The sequence below is a fragment of the Asterias amurensis genome, chromosome 10 (genome assembly GCF_032118995.1).
Source record: "Asterias amurensis chromosome 10, ASM3211899v1".
Lineage (NCBI taxonomy): Eukaryota > Metazoa > Echinodermata > Asteroidea > Forcipulatida > Asteriidae > Asterias > Asterias amurensis.
In genome coordinates, this window is record NC_092657.1 from 4107949 (window position 1) to 4128933 (window position 20985).

General features: G+C 41.6%; 1 protein-coding gene across 1 annotated transcript in view; it reads right to left on the reverse strand.

The window, feature by feature from the left end:
- Positions 1–20985, reverse strand: part of LOC139943108 (ligand of Numb protein X 2-like) — a 38951-nt gene that overhangs the window by 4403 nt on the left and 13563 nt on the right. The window contains exons 3-11 of the mRNA XM_071939926.1: positions 8004–8209; positions 6542–6651; positions 5722–5993; positions 5032–5062; positions 4005–4121; positions 3087–3257; positions 1620–1742; positions 817–1004; positions 85–243 (exon numbers count right to left, since the gene is read on the reverse strand). Coding sequence (XP_071796027.1) covers positions 85–243; positions 817–1004; positions 1620–1742; positions 3087–3257; positions 4005–4121; positions 5032–5062; positions 5722–5993; positions 6542–6651; positions 8004–8209 — 1377 coding nt within the window. The remainder of the gene's footprint in view (positions 1–84; positions 244–816; positions 1005–1619; positions 1743–3086; positions 3258–4004; positions 4122–5031; positions 5063–5721; positions 5994–6541; positions 6652–8003; positions 8210–20985) is intronic.

Sequence of the window (20985 nt, forward strand, 5' to 3'; positions counted from 1 at the left end):
TAAGGAAGAGGCGGTTTGAATGCAGCCCACAAAAGCAATGGTAAGGAAAGGGCTAAGATCAAAAGACATGCTTGAACAACTTACTTGAGGCTTCCACTGCGTCCAGCCGCACCATTCGGCACCAGGGTCTTGACGAAGATGGGCTGGTTGCCGTGGGTACAGTCACATCCCCCGACGACGCTGAACCCTAGACTCGGCGAGGAGTCTTTCTCCAGAGAGAGTTTACTTTGAATCTGGCAAAACCTTCAAGAATGAAAGAACAAACGGAAATCATTTAAGGTATTATTATTTAGTTTTAGATGTGAAAGCTCACTGAATATGAAATTCATACTATGTTAATATTTATTAAATATTCATCAGCTGAATTATGGCTAATTAATTAAGGATTTCAACCATTATTTAAAACAATGCCTAGTTCATGTACATGTACTAAGCTTCAATTTGACAACGGATATAATTATTTCATACATATGCACTTATTTTGTTTTAGGACTAATCAAAATCATGTACAATTGCTTTTGAGATTTAGGAGAGAAACAAATGTATAAAAACCCCAGAGGGTTATTCCAGCGAAAACCCACGCAGTCAGGTAGGGACTAAAAACCCAATCAACATAGTGCCCCCAGTGGGATTTGAACTGGGGTCCCAGAGGTGGAAGGCAATGCAAGATACCAAGACGCCAACCTAACCACCAAATGTCTCGTTATATTCAGTTAAAAGCCTAGTTACATGTATATTCAGCATTCAAAAGATAAGTCTTACAATGTGATTCAAAAAGCTTTGGAGTTTAAATTTTCTCAAAAATAATCTACTTACTGAGGAAGCGTGAGCCACGTTAACCATGACGGGGAGTAACGAGTCGAACCGTCTAGTGCCCTGTCTCCCTCTAGCACTTTGAGTGTGATTGCTTTGGAATTGGCATTAGCTTTCAGGTTGTTGACTGCGTCCGTGTGGGACATGTTCCATAGACTGGTGCCGTTCACCGTCAGGATAATGTCTCCTTTCTGGAAAAAAAATTACCAAAGAGAAATAACTGACCGACAGGAAATAAATGGCAGAAGGGAATCAAGAAGACACAACCCAAGGCCAGATTTTAGACAGCTACATGTACAAAAAAAGTAGCTAAGCAAAAACAAATCATGCTTACAAGAATAAGGTTACCAGTCAAAGTAACATGCCGCATGCCAAATTTGTGATTGTGGTATCCTGCTTCATTTTGCTTAGCATAACACTGTAAGCAATATTTGGAGTTTGAAATTTTCATGGTACAATCTAGTAAGGTTTGCTGATAACAGTATGTACTTGAGTATGATTTGAAACTTTGGTGGAGATACAATCTAGTAAGGTCCGCAGTAACACCATGTACACGAGTAGGATTTGAAACTTTGCATGGTGGAGAAACAATCTAGTGAGATTTGTGGTAACACCATGTACTGTACATGAGCTGCAGTGGTTCTGAAACAAAACAAACCGTTTGTGTGACAACTCAATGTTTCAACCACGCAATTTCTTCATCTTGAAAAAAACTAATTGGAAAATAAAAAGTTTTTGCATTAAAATTCCCTAATAGTGTTTTTGCTATGCAAGTTGTCATCAACTATTTTGCTTAAAATTGTTACCTTCAACTGTCCCTGGCGACCAACACATCCATCTGCTTGTACATTGGTGACGAATACCGGTACGTCCCCTCTTGGTCCCCCTCTACCCCCGCTGACGCTGATCCCAAGGCTCTCTTTGCTCCCCTGTAGAAGGTCAACACGAGGATAATAATAATACTGGGTTCTTATATAGCGCTTTGATACACCCATTGGGTTAGGGTTAGGGTACGTCCCCTCTGGGTCCCCCTCTGCCCCCGCTGACGCTGATCCCAAAGCTCTCTTTGCTCCCCTGTAGAAGGTCAACACAAGGATAATAATAATACTGGGTTCTTATATAGCGCTTTGATACACCCATTGGGTTAGGGTTAGAGTACGTCCCCTCTGGGTCCCCCTCTACCCCCGCTGACACTGATCCCCAGGCTCTCTTTGCTCCCCTGTAGAAGGTTAACACAAGGATAATAATAATACTGGGTTCTTATATAGCGCTTTGATACACCCATTGGGTTAGGGTTAGAGTACGTCCCCTCTGGGTCCCCCTCTGCCCCCGCTGACGCTGATCCCAAAGCTCTCTTTGCTCCTGTGTAGAAGGTAAACACAAGGATAATAATACTGGGTTCTTATATAGCGCTTTGATACACCCATTGGGTTAGGGTTAGAGTACGTCCCCTCTGGGTGCCCCTCTACCCCCGCTGACGCTGATCCCAAGGCTCTCGTTGCTCCCGTGTAGAAGGTAAACACAAGGATAATAATAATACTGGGTTCTTATATAGCGCTTTGATACACCCATTGGGTTAGGGTTAGAGTACGTCCCCTCTGGGTCCCCCTCTACCCCCGCTGACACTGATCCCAAGGCTCTCGTTGCTCCCCTGTAGAAGGTCAACACAAGGATAATAATACTGGGTTCTTATATAGCGCTTTGATACACCCATTGGGTTAGGGTTAGAGTACGTCCCCTCTGGGTCCCCCTCTACCCCCGCTGACACTAATCCCAAGTTAAGAGTTAAGACTAGTCTAGTCTGGAGATAGAATACTCCTCCTAACTTAGGACCAGTCTGAAGTTTTTAAAAATTCCTAGAGCTAATCCGAAGTTAGGACTGTCTTTGGTGGGGTGTCGTGGCCGAGCGGATAAGATTACCGAATTCAAGCTCTGGTGATTCTGTTCAGCGGAGTGTGGGTTCGAATCCCGGTCATGACACTTGTGTCCCTGAACAAGACACCTAACTATAATTGCTTCTCTCCACCCAGGGGTAAATAGGTACCTGTGAGGGCAGAGATGGTTCTTGTGATTGACTTAGCCGAGTAGCGCATATTAATGTTGCACAAGGCTGTATACTCCCCACCAGGGAGCTGAGATGGTTTAAGGAGTGATTTAAGGCCCAGTGACCAGGGGTAATAATGTGAAGTGCTTTGGGACGCCCTCCGGGTGTGAAAAGTGCTATATAAAAACGGGTTATTATTATTATTATTCAACCCTTGGTGCATTTGTACCTTTTTGATGTTGATGAGTTTCTCCTGCCGTGTCCTGAGTGCTGAGGACTCCCTTGAGATTGCTTCTGAGGGGAACTCATTGAGCAAGGCTTGCATGGCCTCAGAGTCTTGGGGATCCTCAGGGGGTCTGGCGTGGCGCATGATCACCAACTTAATACGGTCACCTGCATCCTGGAAAACAAGATAAGAAAATGGAATTGATCCATTAAGTACTGACCACCGCACTTATAGTAATAATAAACAATGTTTATATATTGTGGTTTTTACCCTTTCACCGATGTGAGTTAGCACTGTATTGACCCAATTCACCTGACGTCCTGATCAGAATAATCCTGCATGCGCCATACAAGTGGGCAATGTCATTGTGTGTTTTTAAGTAAAGTGCACATTTTAGGCGACGCAGCGTTTACCTGTAAACCTATTGCCAACCAAAATGGTGAACGTGGCACAGTCGAGTCCTGTGAAAAAAATCACAGAACTCGGGAAAGTACTGAGTATACGGTGCAAACACACATCTGTGTATGGGTAAAACCAAAATTATTATTCTTTATCCCCGACGCATGTTTGAAGACACGGGACACCTTTGGTAATTTTCAAAGACCAGTCTTCTCATTTGGTGAACCCCAACATATGCATAAAGTAACAAACCTGTGAAAATTTTTACTCAATTGGTCATCGAAGTTGCAGAAGAATAAAGAAAGAAAAAACACCCTTTTTGCACAACTTTGTGTGTTTTCAGATGCTTAATAAAAGGCTTCAGGCCAGAAGTCTTTTTTTACTTGAGTGAGAATCTACCCCACTCTTAAATACTACGTTACTTCAGAGTGAGCCGTTTCTCACAATGTTTTATACAATCAACAGCTCCCCATCCCCATTTCTTGTTATCAAGTAGGCTTTTAAGGTTGATAATGTGCTTACATTGATAGCATGTGCCGCTCTGTCTGGTGTAGCCTGTCTTAGGTCCTGACCGTTGACCTCTACCACGAGGTCATCTGCTTTTAGTCGTCTGTCACACCACGCTACACTGTCCTCCAGCTAGAATACAGAGACAACAAGAAGGATACAAGATTGAATGATTTGGTACTCTCCATAGAAATAGAACCCGGAGAACGCTGAGCTCGACCACCCTCTGTGTTATCTGTGGATGCCGCGTATCAATACCGCGCGATACGCGTGTATGGCAAAATTATCATTGCGTGTGACGCGTGTATGGCAAAATGGCAAAATGTCAGCGCACCAAGACAGTTTCTAGTGTGCTCATTGGTCAATAATGATGTCATTGTATGGCAAAATCTTTTGTCATACACGCGTAAAAAAAATGGCCTATGCGCGTCCATAAAAATGATCTCACAACAAAACCGCACGCACAATGAGACACTCAGCGTTCTCCGGGTTCTATTTCTATGGTACTCTCACACCAATGAGTGATAAGAACTGGCCTAATTTCATGCCTCTGCTTACCGTTGAATTCTGCCCTTACGATCACCATTCTCCACTTACGTATGCAATCTTTGCTTACAGTAAGGAGAGCCATGAAACTGAGCCCAAACGTCATTGGTACACACCCCTCCCCCAGAAAAACACCCAACAACAACAACAACCAAGAGCAAGTTCGAGTGCGCACATTTAGTCTACCAGTGGTCGACCACAGACTAGCAACGCACATGCGCAGTGACGTACTCACCCGAACGACTCGTTTGGTAGTCTAGTCAACCTTCCATCTTTTCGCTAAAGCGTCACTGGTTCCCCCCTGCGCTTAACACATGTTAGAATGGAACATATTGTTGCACCAGTGAAGAAACCATGGGCTCGAGGCTGGTTCCAAATGGTCGACCACGGTAATCAACCAATGGTCGGCCAGCTTGGGTTCGAGTCAAAATGGTCAACCTTTAGTTAACCATTGTGCACACTCGATCTTGCTCCAAATAACCTCCTTTGTACTTACCACTTCAACAACATAAACACCCAGCTCGTTCCTACAAAGAAAAGAGACAAGTTCAAATTTTGTTTAACCGTGATGAATATTTTGTTAATGTCATCTGAATGCAGCATTTTATTTTATCTACTTTATCATCACACATCATCATCGAAAATGTCAAGGTCTTGAATTGATGTTCAAATGTTGCCTTTTGAGACTAGTCAAAAGCTTCAGGCCTGATACTTCACGGAGGCAATGAAGGTGACTGCCTCCATGCCTCCTGGTCATTGCCTTGGTGCCCTTGAAATGCTAGAGTAGAAATTTATAATTTCCTCATAGGGTGCCCTTTACCAAGGAAAAAATGCCTTGGTGCCCTTGCCCTTTCAAAAACAAAGCAACAGGCCTGCCTGACTCATCACAGGCATGGGGTCGTTTTCACAAAGAGTTAAGCCTAGGACTAGTCCTAGGAGATATAAAAAACTTTTAAAGTTAGTTCTTTTCAGAACTGAGAAGTCTCCGGAACCTCCGATTTTCTAATCCGCGGCAGTAGAATAAAGCAAGACAGTTCTCTAACAACAACTTTTACCTGGCGAGTTGATACACACATGGTGTTACCGCAAACCAAACATACATTAGGACGAGTAACTTGTCCTAACTCAAGATAGGACTAGTCTTAACTCTTTGTGACATCCAACCCTGTACAAATAAGACCTCTACCTTTTTGCTGCTATCTTGATGCCCAGCGGAACGCCAGGCACTTTGGTCAGGTTGATCTTAAACATCTCCAGCTGACTCGTATTCTCCGCTTTCTCCCTGTAGATGGTGAGACGTACCGGGGACCGGGCTCGATGGAGGGCCATGCGAGCGACTTGATGGCTGACGTCCTTCAGGTCGACATCGTTGACCTGGACGATCTGGTCGCCCGCTGCTATCCGCCCATCTCTGGCTACGATACCGCCTGCTGTGACTTCTTGAATAACGATACCAATCTGAAAAAAAGGGTCATTGTTAACAATTATTCTTTTTAACTGTGTGTTAAACTGTTAAAGGTGCTGGACACATTTGGTCAATGACCAGTCACTAATTAAAAGACAACAACAAACAACAAGACAACAATAGAACAGTAACAGAACACAAAACATTTCCAACAACAAACAGGTGAGCATGAATATACTTCACGAAATTGGACCCCGGTACCAACCAGCATTCACGAACAGACACCAACCCTCAGAATATGAGGAAAAAACGACTCATGCTAGGCTGTCACATAAATCGGGACAAGCTTTTTTACATTTAAGTGCATGTACTGCAGTTGTACGTGATGACATGGCGAACACAATGACACAATACTGAAATAAAGGTGGCATGGTATCAGGGTTCGCTCATAGCCTGAACATCTGACGACACACTTTGAGGCTTGTGATTAACACCAGAGCCTGGAAGTTTGAGGTCAGATCTTCAGGCTAGGGACCAGTCTAGTTAGGAGGTTGATGTACAAAACCATATCGCCCAATAGAGGGCGCTCTTCTCTACTCACCAGTGGTGTCTCATTCCCCCCAACGATGCTGATCCCAAGCTCCTCCTCCCTCCGTCTTAGGATCTCGATGGTTGTGAGTGTGCCGTCTTTAATCGGTACACCAACAGGAACTTGAAAGAAGGGAATCAAAAATAAAAAGGGTTAAAAAACTACTATAAAGATCTGTACCACAGCATGGATTTCCTCTGTCTTTAAAAACCTTTCAACAAAAAACTTGTTTAGATTTGTGTGTACTCTTTAAACACACAGTTGCGTTGCCTTGGAATCAATCAAGTTGGTCTTTGATCGAGTTGGTAACTGTTCGTTATAAAATGCATATTATGGTTAGAAAGATGTTTTAAAAGTAGAATACAATAATCAACACAAATTTGCCTTGAAAATGCGTGGTTTTACTTTTACTTTGCAAACTAACACGGTCAGCCATTTATGGGAGTCAAACATTTGACCCCATAAATGGCCGACTGTGGTAGTCAACGAGGTAAAAGGAAAACCTCGCAATTTCGAGCAATACTTGTGTGGATCATTATATTCTACTTTTAAAATATCTTTTTATTCATATATGCATTTTATAACAAACTGTTACAAACGCTTTTCAAAGACCAACTCGACCGATCCAAGGCAACGCAACGCGTTCCTTTAAGAGGATGATACCCATGCGTAATATATGGACAATCCTTTATGAACTGTGAAGCCGTTACCCTGTTTCAACCCTGGGAATAGGTTTCTCCCTTAGCACTTGACCACTAGCCAGAAAAAGCAGTTAAAACACCTAAGGACCACTCAAAATTCTGTCCAACTAGTCCCGCAGGCTAGTTTTAGAAGCACGCCTACAGTGTGAAAAAGGACTCTATGAAAAAGCTGGCACACAAATGAAATTGGTCCTGCAAACGCCGTCTCACGTTCCCCAATGACAATATTATGTGGAATAACTTAAAGTTGCCTGGAACTGGTTGAACTGGGCTTTTCTTCTTGGAGATTGCCTGGAACTGGTAAGACTGAGCCCCTGTCTTTATCCACAAGGATAAAGACAGGTACCTGCTACTCAGATCTAGTGATTCCATTAGATGCAATGCTATCATTGGATAAACGTGCAGTGACATGAGCTTTCCATAGATGCCCAAACAGTACACTCCTGTCACGTCCACCATAGAGTTTGACTGAGTATCTCTATGTGAAATGAATGTTGGTCAAATGTGGATGTACACGCCGGCTGGAGGCCGGTCTCTGGCGTTCTTTACGAGACTCGAAGTGCGACGTCAGATATTCAGGCTAAGAACTTGTTACCTAATGGGGGACTTTTGGGATGTAGGTGGCAGCAGACTCACCAGGTAAATCCATTGTTTTAGGTAATTGAACATGCTTAGAACGTCATCGACAATGGAAATTTACCCAGTCTGCTGCATTCAAAAGCCTCCCATTGCCCTGTGTGACACATCATAGACTTCTGAGATTTTGCTCTCACCTGGCCTGGATCTGTAGGGGCACTCCCATACATGTGTTTCCTTAGCCTCTGCCGGCCCATGCCACGTACACCCCTGGGCTTCCTTGGAGCAGTGCGCTGCGTTCCCTGGGCAGCGACTCGTGAGGTGGGGTTCCAACTCGCACCGTGGCATGGTGGCGCTGCAGTAGCTTGTGTTGGGACAGACGACGAGAAGGCGGTCTAACATTCTGGAAAACATAACAGAAATAAAAACATTTATTTATTTTATTTATTTGTTTATTGTTTATCCAGAAGAAGCCTTTCGATGACAGATTGTTTCAAAGGTGCCCAACAGTTACAACAATTATCAATATTAAAACTGGAAAATTGTTTGAGACAATACGCATAAATACCTAAGACAGTTTAATCCATTCTGATTGGTCGAGAGGGCATCACGTGGGGGTGTTTGAACGGACGATATAACACCAGTAAAAAGTGTTGAAACATTGTACATTATACCACTACTACTACTACACTACACGGTTTTTATATAGCGCTTTTTCACGGGGTGTCTCCAGAGCGCTTCCGACATTATTACCCCTGGTCACCCATGTACATGTATACATGTTCATACATGTACATGAATGCCATGCATTTCTTGTGTTAACTTATGTGAAAACAGTTCAATACCACCCCAGTCTACTCAAAAGCCATTATACACTTTCGGTAAACAGTATTGTCCAAGTCCCACACTTCGTGTATCACAACTTATATACATGTATAAAACAATAAACCTGTGAAAATTAAGGCTCAATCGGTCATCGGAGTCGGGAGAAAAAAAAACGGGAAAACCCAATCTTGTTTCCGCGCGTTTCGCTGTGTCATGACATGTGTTTAAAATAAATCCGTAATTCTCGCTAACGAGAATTTATATTGTTTTACCGTTTTCTCAAAACGTAAAGCATTTCATGGAGTAATATTTCAAGAGAAGTCTTTCACCATTACCTTCAGTAAACCCTGTAAATTATTTGTAAATCTGTGAACTTTTTTTGTTTTTTCTGTACCGAAAGGGTCCAATGGCTTTAAAGAATACTCCACAACTAAAGAATAAACAACTTTTCTAATGAATGTGGGCCTCTTGCCACACAATTCATATGCTAAATCTCCATTTCGTTAGAATGGCAACTACGTCCAAACATTGCACAATATACTGGTGCAAGCACTTCTTCTAACTTTATGCCAACAATCCATCAAACACGCTCAGCCAACCCACGAAATCTACGCCTTAAAAATAAACTACTTTTGTCAAGCTCCTGCCACGCATTCCATAATGCTAATCGAATTACATTCTACATTCTTCCAGAAGGAGGAATTGGAAACGAACTGTCACAAACGTAGAGTGTTTCAGAGATGCATCAAGTGGGGGATCTGGCGTTATGTGAGAGCGCATTTAGAGACCAAAAAATGTACGCCTCGAAAAAAATAGACTACTTTTCAAATGAATGTCAACCTCCTGCCTGCATTACATAATGCTAATCTAATTACATTCTACATTCTTCCAGCAGGAGGAATTGGAAACGAACTGTCACAAATGTAGAGTGTTTCAGAAATGCATCAAGCAGGGGATCTGGCGTTACAAGAGAGCGCATTCAGAGACCACAAAATTTACGCCTCGAAAAAAATAGACTACTTTTCAAATGAATGTCAACCTCCTGCCTGCATTACATAATGCTAATCTAATTACATTCTACATTCTTCCAACAGTAGAAATAGGAAACGAACTGTCACAAACATAGAGTGTTTCAGAGATGCATCGAGCGGGGAACTGGCGTTTCGTAAGAGCTCACTCAGACTACGAAATCTATGCCTCAAAAATAAAACTACATGTGTATTCTAATGAATGTCAAGCTCCTGCAACGCATTTCATAACGCTAATCGAATTACGTTCACATTTTTTCAGCGGATTGGAGCAAACGTACACAGAGTGTTTCAATGAAAGAATCAAGCAGGGAATTCTGCCGCTTCGTGAGAGCGTCGTAGTCAGACCACGTGCCGGGTCCCCAGTCTGTCTCCCTCCACCCTCCCCTGGGGTACTTATTAATGCATGGTAATATTGTCGGCTCGCCTGCCAATTGTCCAATTAGGGGATTAGAAACATGAGCCGAGTGGTGGATGGTAGGCATTTACAATGGTATGAGTAAAATGTAAAATTGTATTGGAACTTTGAAAAGGGCATCACAGTAAAGGCAGTGCAGGCACCACAGCAAAAGCACAGGGCACCAAGGCGGTTGCTGTGAGTGCCATTGGTTATTTCAAGTCATCTACATGTAGTTATGATGGTGTAATAAAGTACCGGTATTGTAAATACCACCTCATGGTTGATAACAAAAATACAAATATGTATTCAAAAGAAATGTGAGAGTAATAATTGTTTGGAAAGCTTGTTGTACTGGTACACATGCTGGCAGTCTCTATATATGTTTTCAATAGCTTCGTTCTGGCGTGCCAGTCAGAAACCACACAACTGTGACAACCGAACGTTATGTAAAGTTACATGTATGTGAAAATCATAGAGCTATATCGTCATCCTATGAGTCATGGCTGACCCTTTGTGACCCTGTTTATGATGTAGTTCCACTTCTGTCTGTCCAGTGCAGATCGATAAGCAACGTTTATTGATAAGCCCGTGAGTTCTTTGATTCTGTCTGTCCAACGAAGTTTTTGACGGCCACGTCGGCGACTACCAGCAACACATCCTTGCATAAAGATCTTCGCTATACTAGCTAACACCCGATTAATACACGCACTAAAGTTTCGAAGCCGTGTGGGCGCATCCATGTTTATGTACAAACCAATGCAACAACTTGATATTTTGTACGCCAATTGTCCGGCTATTTGCATGATAGTGCGTTTGTTCTTTTCTATGTGTCATCGAACCAAAAAATGCAGCAAATGTGAACACACAATCTGCTGATGAGCGTACAAACTGCGAGCATCATGTGCGTCATGTTTAAAAAGCGTGTATACTTTTTTAACTACAGTACGTCAATCAAGTCGATCTTATCGTTTTCGTAGCGCGGACAGACGCGAATGGGCAGTCGCGTACGTAAGCGCACATGCCGAATGTAAAAAAAAAAACGTCCGCCAATGTGAATTAAAATCGTTCCGTAGTCACGCAACACATCAAACATGTCTGCGCCCAGGGTGGCTTCAAAACGCAGAGCAAGTTAGCGCTCTAGTCAATACAGCTCTAGATGGTGAAAATCTGTGTACATTAAGTTTTCAATCTTACAATGTTGTTTATGCCTGATGACAGCCCATTGGGGAACTTGTCATTGACGGAATTCCCTTTACAAGAATGAATTATTATTAATATTATATTATTTTATTATTCACACAATCCTACAATGTACACACATGTGTATACATGTAAATAACAATGTACCTGTACATATGTATGTACCATTTTAAATGTTTCATGGCAAAAAAAAGAGAAAGGAAAATATCCGAGGGCTAGTTCCATTCATGAATCATAGTCAGCATGTGTTTCTGTTTTTCTATTGTGTGCCCCGAGAAAAATATGTGGCTTGGCAACAAAGGATAATAGATGACTCATTGGGATGATTGGAACCACATTCTTGTGATATGTCATGTCTGTGTGTCATTATCAAAGTTCAAATGTTATAAAACTTTTTTGACTTGATTTGAAAGTGTAAATAACATCGTAAGATTGAAAAATATGTTCACAGATTACACAATAATTTAAAGGCAGTGGACACTATTGGTAATTACTCAAAATAATTATTAGCATAAAACCCTACTTGGTAACAAGTAATGGGGAGAGGTTGATAGTATAAAACATTGTGAGAAAACTGTACAAGTTTTCGCAATCTGTATTCGTGTCGTCCGTGGATTGTAGCATTCAGGTCTGTAAAGTCTACAGGTACAGTATTTAGAAATGTTTGGGGTGTTATAAAACAAATATTGGCTGCTTTTAGTCGTGCAATGGTTTAAACTATGACTCCCTAGGTGATCCCCGGAGCGTTCTGTTTTCCCTCCGCTTCGCCTCAGGAAAATAGAACGCTCCGGGGATCACCTCGGGAGTCATAGTTTTATCCATAGCACTCGAAGCAGTCAATATTTGTATACTCAACACCCACGCTGTTGGACTCCCATTATCTTATGGTTTCAAATTGATTGTGCCACCCATCCGCACATTCACACAAACTATTCACTCCATCATTATTCAGAATAGATTACCATTCAAGGATGTTATGGTTTGACTGAGATTTGATTGATGACAGTGACAATAAATGAGGGTCTGATGATGACTAAGACAGACCAGATACTGTCAGAAATGATTCCGATGATTGGAAGGTGGGAGGGGGGGGAAGGGAAACTACGACTGTGTCCAAGGGCAGAGGTAAGACACTTGCAAGAACAAGTTCAACATCAACATCATGGTATCTCAACACCTGTACACTGTTAAAATCATTGCCAAATTGCTAGAACCACACATCACACCTTCACAGAATGGACAATAAACTGTTCACTCCATCATTATTCAGAATTTAATACAACTCGAGGAATTTACAGTTTGATTGAGATTTGATGATGACAATGACAATGAATGAGGGTCTGATGACAAACGATGACTAAGACAGACCAGATACTGTCAGAAATGATTCCGATGATTGGACGGTGGGAGGGGGGAAGGGAAACTACGACTGTGTCCAAGGGCAGAGGTAAAACACTTGCAAGAACAAGTTCAACATCATGACCAGATAATGTAAGAAATTATTCCGATGATTGGAAGGTGGGAGGGGGGAAGGGAAACTACGACTGTGTCCAAGGGCAGAGGTAAGACACTTGCAAGAACAAGTTCAACATCAACATCATGGTATCTCAACACCTACAGTGTTGAAGTCTTTGCCAAACTGCTTGCCCCACACACCACACCTTCACAGAATGGACAATAAACTGTTCACTCCATCATCATTCAGAATTTGTTACAACTCAAGGAATTTACAGTTTGATTGAGATTTGATGATGACAATGACAATGAATGAGGGTCTGATGACAAACGATGACTAAGACAGACCAGATACTGTCAGAAATGATTCCGATGATTGGAAGGTGGGAGGGGGGAAGGGAAACTAAGACTGTGTCCAAAAGCAGAGGTAAAACACTTGCAAGAACAAGTTCAACATCATGACCAGATAATGTAAGAAATTATTCCGATGATCGGAAGGTGGGAGAGGGGATGGGAAACTATGACTGGGTCAAAGGGCAGAGGTAAGACACTTGCAAGAACAAGTTCAACATCAACATCATGGTATCTCAACACCTGTACACTGTTGAAATCATTGCCAAATTGCTAGAACCACACATAACACCTTCACAGAATGGACAATAAACTGTTCACTCCATCATCATTCAGAATTTGTTACAACTCGAGGAATTTACAGTTTGATTGAGATTTGATGATGACAATGACAGTGAAAGAAGGCCTGATGACAAATGATGAGTAAGACAGACCAGATACTGTCAGAAATGATTCCGATGATCGGAAGGTGGGAGGGGGGAAGGGAAACTACGACTGTGTCCAAGGGCAGAGGTAAGACACTTGCAAGAACAAGTTCAACATCAGCATCATGGTATCTCAACACCTACAGTGATGAAATCTTTGCCAAACTGCTTGCCCCACACACCACACCTTCACAGAATGGACAATAAACTGTTCACTCCATCATTATTCAGAATTTAATACAACTCGAGGAATTTACAGTTTGATTGAGATTTGATGATGACAATGACAATGAATGAGGGTCTGATGACAAACGATGACTAAGACAGACCAGATACTGTCAGAAATGATTCCGATGATTGGAAGGTGGGAGGGGGGAAGGGAAACTACGACTGTGTCCAAGGGCAGAGGTAAAACACTTGCAAGAACAAGTTCAACATCATGACCAGATAATGTAAGAAATTATTCCGATGATCGGAAGGTGGGAGAGGGGAAGGGAAACTACGACTGTGTCCAAGGGCAGAGGTAAGACACTTGCAAGAACAAGTTCAACATCAACATCATGGTATCTCAACACCTGTACACTGTTGAAATAATTGCCAAATTGCTAGAACCACACATAACACCTTCATAGAATGGACAATAAACTGTTCACTCCATCATCATTCAGAATTTATTACAACTCGAGGAATTTACAGTTTGACTGAGATTTGATGATGACAATGACAGTGAAAGAAGGCCTGATGACAAATGATGAGTAAGACAGACCAGATACTGTCAGAAATGATTACGATGATCGGAAGGTGGGAGGGAAGATGATGGAGGACAGTGGCCCTGTGGAATGGCAGAGCTGGTTGGAAGATTAATTTTCTGTAATTATTGTATTAAAAAACCTCTGCACAGGATGTGTATGCTCTCTGCGTATACACACCACATGGAGAACTTTACTTTTTTCTATTCTGGGCCCAATTTCATGGCTCTGCTTACCGTAAGCACAGAATCAGCGCTTACGGAAGCAGTGAATTCTGTGCTTACAGCAAGCGTATTTCATGGGTTAGCGGCGAATTTGTGCTTCTGCGCGTGCGTACTTCACGTTACTAGGCATTCTACGCTTACACGCCATTCTAAGGCTAGCACGTAAGCGGGGAATCGCGATCGTAAGCGCAGAATTCGGCGGTAAGCAGAGCCATGAAATTGGGCCCTTATCAGCAGTATGTGTACACAATGATTGGCCTACCATACAACCACATTGGTGTCATTTTCTGATTTGACTATTGTACACAAGTATAAAGAATAAATAAACAAAAACAGTGTCCCACTTGGTGAATCCCAAATGTATGCGTGAAATAATAAATCTGTGACAACTCTGACTCGGTAGTTGAAGTCACAAGAAATTATGGAAAGAAAAATCACCCTTGTTGCACAAAGTTGGATACTTTCAGATGCCTGAGAAAGGCTTCACTAAGGCCAGAAGTCTTTCTCAGATTTAAATGTAAATATTTGAGTGAACAATTACTTCGTTCTCAAAAACTACGTTACTTCAGAGGGAGCCATTTTTCACAATGTTTTATATTATCAACAGCTCTCCATTGCTCACTACCAGGTAAGTTTTTTTGCAAATGTATATTAAAGACAGTGGACACTATTGGTAATTGTCAAAGACCAGTCTTCTCACTTGGTGTACATGTATCTTATCATATACATAAAATAACAAACCTGTGAAAATTTGAGCTCAATCGGTAGTCGGAGTTGCGAGATAATAATGAAAGAAAAAACACCCTCGTCACACGAAGTTGTGTGCTTTCACTGCTTGATTTCGAGACCTCAAATTCTAAACTTGAGGTCCCGAAATCAAATTCGTGGAAAATTACTTCTTTCTCGAAAACTACGTCCCTTCAGAGGGAGCTGTTTCTCACAATGTCTTATACTATCAACCTCTCCCCATTACTCGTTACCAAGTGAGGTTTTATGCTGATAATTATTTTGAGTAATTACCAATAGTGTCCATTGCCTTTAAGAGAAATTACCAATAGTGTCTCTGCCTTTCCAAGTGCTAAATGAAAGCCTGAAGCTGGATGGGGGATTACACCAGATGGCCTCATCAGCTACAATGTGTAAAATCAATTGTTCTCGGAAATGTGGGCTCGCCCATGCCTGTAAATTTACATTTTATGTGAATACGCCTCCATGCCTCCTGGCCATTGCCTTGGTGCCCCTTCAATTGAAATGTCCCAGAACAAATGCCCTAATCTTAAGAACAGTCGTGAGACAACCGACAAACATGTCATAATTTTTTTATCTGAAGTGCAGTTAACCACGAGTTGTACTACGCATTCATGGCATTGCACGTAAGTGTATATGTACTATTGTACATTGTCAGCTGTTTAAATAAATCAAAACGGATGAAAACATTGCACTTCAACTATGTATCTGCCTTATTGGCATGACACTTTTAACGTACACATGATATCACATGTATGTTTTCATCAGGGTCAAATTTCATAGAGCTTCTTTCTGAAAGGCAAAGTAATTTACCTTTTTTTGATTTAAAGGCAGTGGACACTATTGGTAATTACTCAAAATAATTATTAGCACAAAACCTTACTTGGTAGCGAGTAATGGGGAGAGGTTGATGGTATAAAACATTGTGAGAAACGGCTCCCTCTGAAGTTCCATTGTTTTCGAGAAAGAAGTAATTTTTCACGAATTTGATTTCGAGACCTCAAGTTTAGAACTTGAGGTCTCGAAATCAAGCATCTGAAAGCACACAACACTCGTGTGACAAGGGTGTTCTTTTATTTCATAGTTATCTCGTAACTCCGACGACCAATCGAGCTCAAATTTTCACAGGTTTGTTATTTTATGCATGTTTAGATACACCAAGAGAGAAGACTGGTCTTTGACAATTACCAATAGTGTCCACTGCCTTTAAGCTAACTTATTGCTTCTAATCTATGCCATGAAAGAGGTATTGAGCTACAATGTAAAAGCCCGAGGTTGATTTAATCCCAAAATTCAACCTTTCAAGAAGTGGAAATCCAACGCGCCCAAAATGAGCATTCTCAAAGTGCAGCAAACACACACAATTGTGCCATGTGCACTTGCGGCATTACTACTCAAGACTATCACTACAGTTGTACAGGCCTGATTTTTCATGGAGGCAACGAAGGTGATTGCCTCCGTGCCCCCTGGTCATTGCCTTAGTGCCCTGGAAATGCTCACAGTAAAAAATCACAATTTCCTCATAGAGTGCCCTTAACCAAATAGAAAATGCCTTGGTGCCCTTGCCTTATTCAAAATCGAAGGCCTGCCACTAGATACACTTCATTTACTGATTGAAGCCTGCACCATCACCAACAACGCACCCTTGTCACAATAATTTCTCCATCACAAAAAAAAAATTATGTCATTAGAGACTGGTTTGTTGTCGAGTCTACAATCCCAGTGACTCACCGAATCAATAATCTCGCACGTCGGTCGAACAGCGGCCAACGATTTTTTCATTTTCTATCCACCCTCGTGTTTCCAATCCCTTGATGGGTTGAAACAATAGATATTTGACGGCCCTGAGCACTATCAGGCGTCGACGCTGCCACGCCCATAGGTGTCAGCCCCGGGAAAACCAAAACAAGAAGGCGACATCGGATATCGTGTTAAGTGCTCTAGGGGTACGCGTAAATACTGAAGGGCTCCCCCGGGGGGAGCTCGTAAAAGTTGTTCGTTCAGCTGGTTTTGTACGTGTACAATAACACGTGTAATGGATAATAACTGGACATGAAGGGAAACGGTAGGGAGAGTCCACTGGCAAGAGTGCATTGACCTCAGTCATGTCGGTATAAAATGTACTGAAGGGACAGTGATTGCTGTACACAGTATGTAATCCGCCACCCTTATTTTCCAATCCGAAAAACCACCTTACAAGTACACAAATAGTTTCATGCTATAGGTTTAGGGTTAGGGTTAGAAAAAGAACATACATTGTCAGAACATACATTGTGTACGTAGGGGTGTCAAAACATCTATAGGGGTGTAAGAAAATAGGTGTGTACCCAAACTTTGGGAATGTCATCCATTAAGCTCACACTCTGCTGAAGTCTAGTAGTGCACACACAAAGGCCTTGCACTTTTAGCTTTATGTTAAGTCATGAAAGCAGCCTACCGGGCTTGTCAACTGTGGATTCCACAGGAAGTTTATAGTAGCCCAGATTTGAAACATTTAGGCCTATTTCATAAAATGTTGTACAATATTAATGGTTGTTTACAGCTCTATTTGGATGTCCTTTGTTAGTGACCCTCTTCGATGGTCTTTTCTTGTCCAGTAGGAATTTATTTTGAGCTACAATTGTACAAGCCCTGGGGTCGATTTCACAAAGAGTTAGGACTAGTCCTAACTTAGGACTAGTCCTAAGAGATATCAAAACGTACAGCTAGTCCTAAGTATAGGACTAGTAACTGATCCTTACTCGATATAAGACTAGTCCTAACTCTTTGTGAAATCCACCCCTGCTTACATAGGGACCAACCGAGGTCTAGTGGAAAGCCACATTTTCCCCCATTTCTTTTTTTGGTGTCCCCCTTTTTTAGTTTTTCCTCTTTTGGCGTATCTACAGCTCTTTTTGGATGCCTACTTTTTCCATATATGCCCTCTCTTGCCTTAATGTATTTTGGGGGATTTAGGAGACATACGCCTTTTGGCGATAGTTATTGTTTTAACTTTTATGCTCTCCTGGGCACCACACTGTTGTTTTTCATTTGTTTTCTTAAATATTTTTAATGTATGGGGTACATGTGCTTGTAAATGTGATTGCCCAAATAAATATTATTATTATTATTATTATTATTATTATTATTATTATTATTATTATTATTATTATTATTATTATTATTATTATTATTATTATTATTATTATTATTATTATTATTATTATTATTATTATTATTATTATTATTATTATTATTATTATTACTTCAAGTTACTAGGCATTCTACGCTTACAAGGCTACCCTCTTTTGGGTATGTTTCTCTATTTTTGGGTGTACATTTGTACATTTGTGTGTTTTCTTTTTTAGGGTGACCCTCTTTTTTAGTCCTTTTTGGACCAGTAAGAATTTTGAGCGACAAACCTTGTGGCCATTCACCCCAAATTCAAGCCCTTATACGGAAGCCCCCTGCTGACTGGTAATTATACATGTAGACACTCAGGAATCAAAATCGCCCTACAATTTCTCAGGCCTAGCCCCCTAGACACAGGGCACCCACAGCAACAACCTGGGCCCAATTTCATGGCTCTGCTTACCGTAAGCACAGAATCGGCGCTTGCGGAAGCATGGAATTCTGTGCTTACGGTAAGCGTATTTCAAGGGTTAGCGGCGAATTTTGGCTTCTGCGCGTGCGTACTTCAAGTTACTAGGCATTCTACGCTTAGAAGGCTAGCGCAGAAATTCGGCGCTTGCACGTAAGCGGGGAATCTCGATCGTAAGCGCAGAATTCGGCGGTAAGCAGAGTCATGAAATTGGGCCCCTGTGTGCCCTGAGCTTTTGCTGTTGTGCCCTTTGCAAAGCTCCAATACATATTAATAACTTCCTCATGAAGAACTTTAGAAGAGCCCCTTTTTACCAGAGGAAAGTCATTGTGGCCCTCCAAGAGCAAACTTCAATCATGGCAGGATTTCTACGCAATTTGGGTTTTGCAAGTAATATGCCCTGATTTTTTTCACAGAACTCTGGAAAGTACTGAGTATACAGTGCTCGTGCTACACATGTACATGTATAAACACACATCAGTGTAATAGGTAAAACCAAAATTAATATTCTATCTCGATGCAATTTAACATCTACATGTATTAGATTTTGGTTGGTTTAGATTTGGGTTTTTTAATGTTGGTTAAAGTTGGTATGTACATGTAAATAGTACCATGTGTAGTTGACAGAGAATTGGAGAAACCAAGCGTCAACTTTGACTGGCCTCGGAGCACAACAGACACAGGACATAGAGGTAATTCCCTGGTGTTTGCGTAGCTGTAAAGGTGTCTGGTCTGGTCTCCATATCTAGAGCTCCGCGTTCCCATTGTTGTTGTGTCAGGGTTTTTGTAGTGGTGGGGGGGGGGGGGGGTATTATACTTAAAGGGATTTAAAGGCACTGGGGTGGATTTCACAAATAGTTAGGACTAGTTTTATCTCGAGTTAGGACAAGTTACTAGTCCTAACTTGAGATTAGCTATACATTTTTGATATCTCTTAGGACCGCTGTGGTCTTGATGAAATGGCGGTATATAAAACAGTTTTGTATGTATGTATGTATGTATTAGGACTAGTCCTAAGTTAGGACTAGTCCTAACTCTTTGTGAAATCGTCCCCTGGCCACTTCGGTAAACTGTCAAATACCAGTCCTCTCACTTGGTGTATCTCAACATATGTATAAAATAACAAACCGGTGAAAATTTGAACCCAATGTGTCGTTGAAGTTGCGAGAGCAGAGAGGATGAAAAAACCCTTGCCGCACAAGATGTGTGCTTTCAGATGCTGGAATTCGAGACCTCAGCTGAGGTCTAAAATTTAATTCAAATATTCTAGTGAGAAATTACTTCCTTCTCAAAACATATGTTACTTCGGAGGGAGTTGTTTCTCACAATGTTTTACACAATGTACTGTACCATCAACAGCTCTCCATTGCTCGTTACTAAATAAGTTTTGATGCTAACAATTATTTTTGATTCATAAATACCCCAGACAATTTCTCTACTCCTATTGGTGGAGAGCGCGTCACGTGAGTGTGCATAAACCTTTTGTTAATGCACACTGGAGCTCTGTTTACGCACACTGAGCTGGCTTCCCCATATCGGGCGCGCAAGATTATCACGCGGAATGTCCGTTTAAAACGAACCTTGCAGGGTCGTTGCCGTGCGATAAAGGCCCCTCTTTCGACCTGGGCCTTTATCACATGGCCGCCGACCCTGCCGGCTGTAAACGTACGTTAAAGAACTCGTTGCTACCCTTTTATTCCCTTAGTAAAATAATTACCAATAGTATCCAGTGCCTTTAAAACTTGGCTGGCTCAGAGAATTTGCAGTGGAGGGGGGGGGGTTACTAAAATAGATTTTAAGCCGCAGGGCTTTGGAGTGAATTAGATTGGGGGATTTGATTATGATTGGAGCTGATTGTTGGTGGGATTTTGAGAATGAATGTGAAGGAATGTTTACCCGATGACGTGACCTCACACATAATGTGTATCAAATCAAAATATGTAAAAGACATATATTTGTGCTTGGTGATGCTGAAATAAAAACTACAATGTCCAATTCTAGTAGGCCTATAATTTTACTTTGATACTAGGCTGATAGACCATGTGAGTTTTGTTTACAATAAGTGTGACCTTGTACCTTTGACTATTCTGGCAGGCAAGCTACTGCACTGGTCTTATGGGAAAGTTAACATTTTGTGGTATAATTTCCACATAAATCCAAGAGTTATGAAAGTAAAATCTGGACAAGTTTTGAGA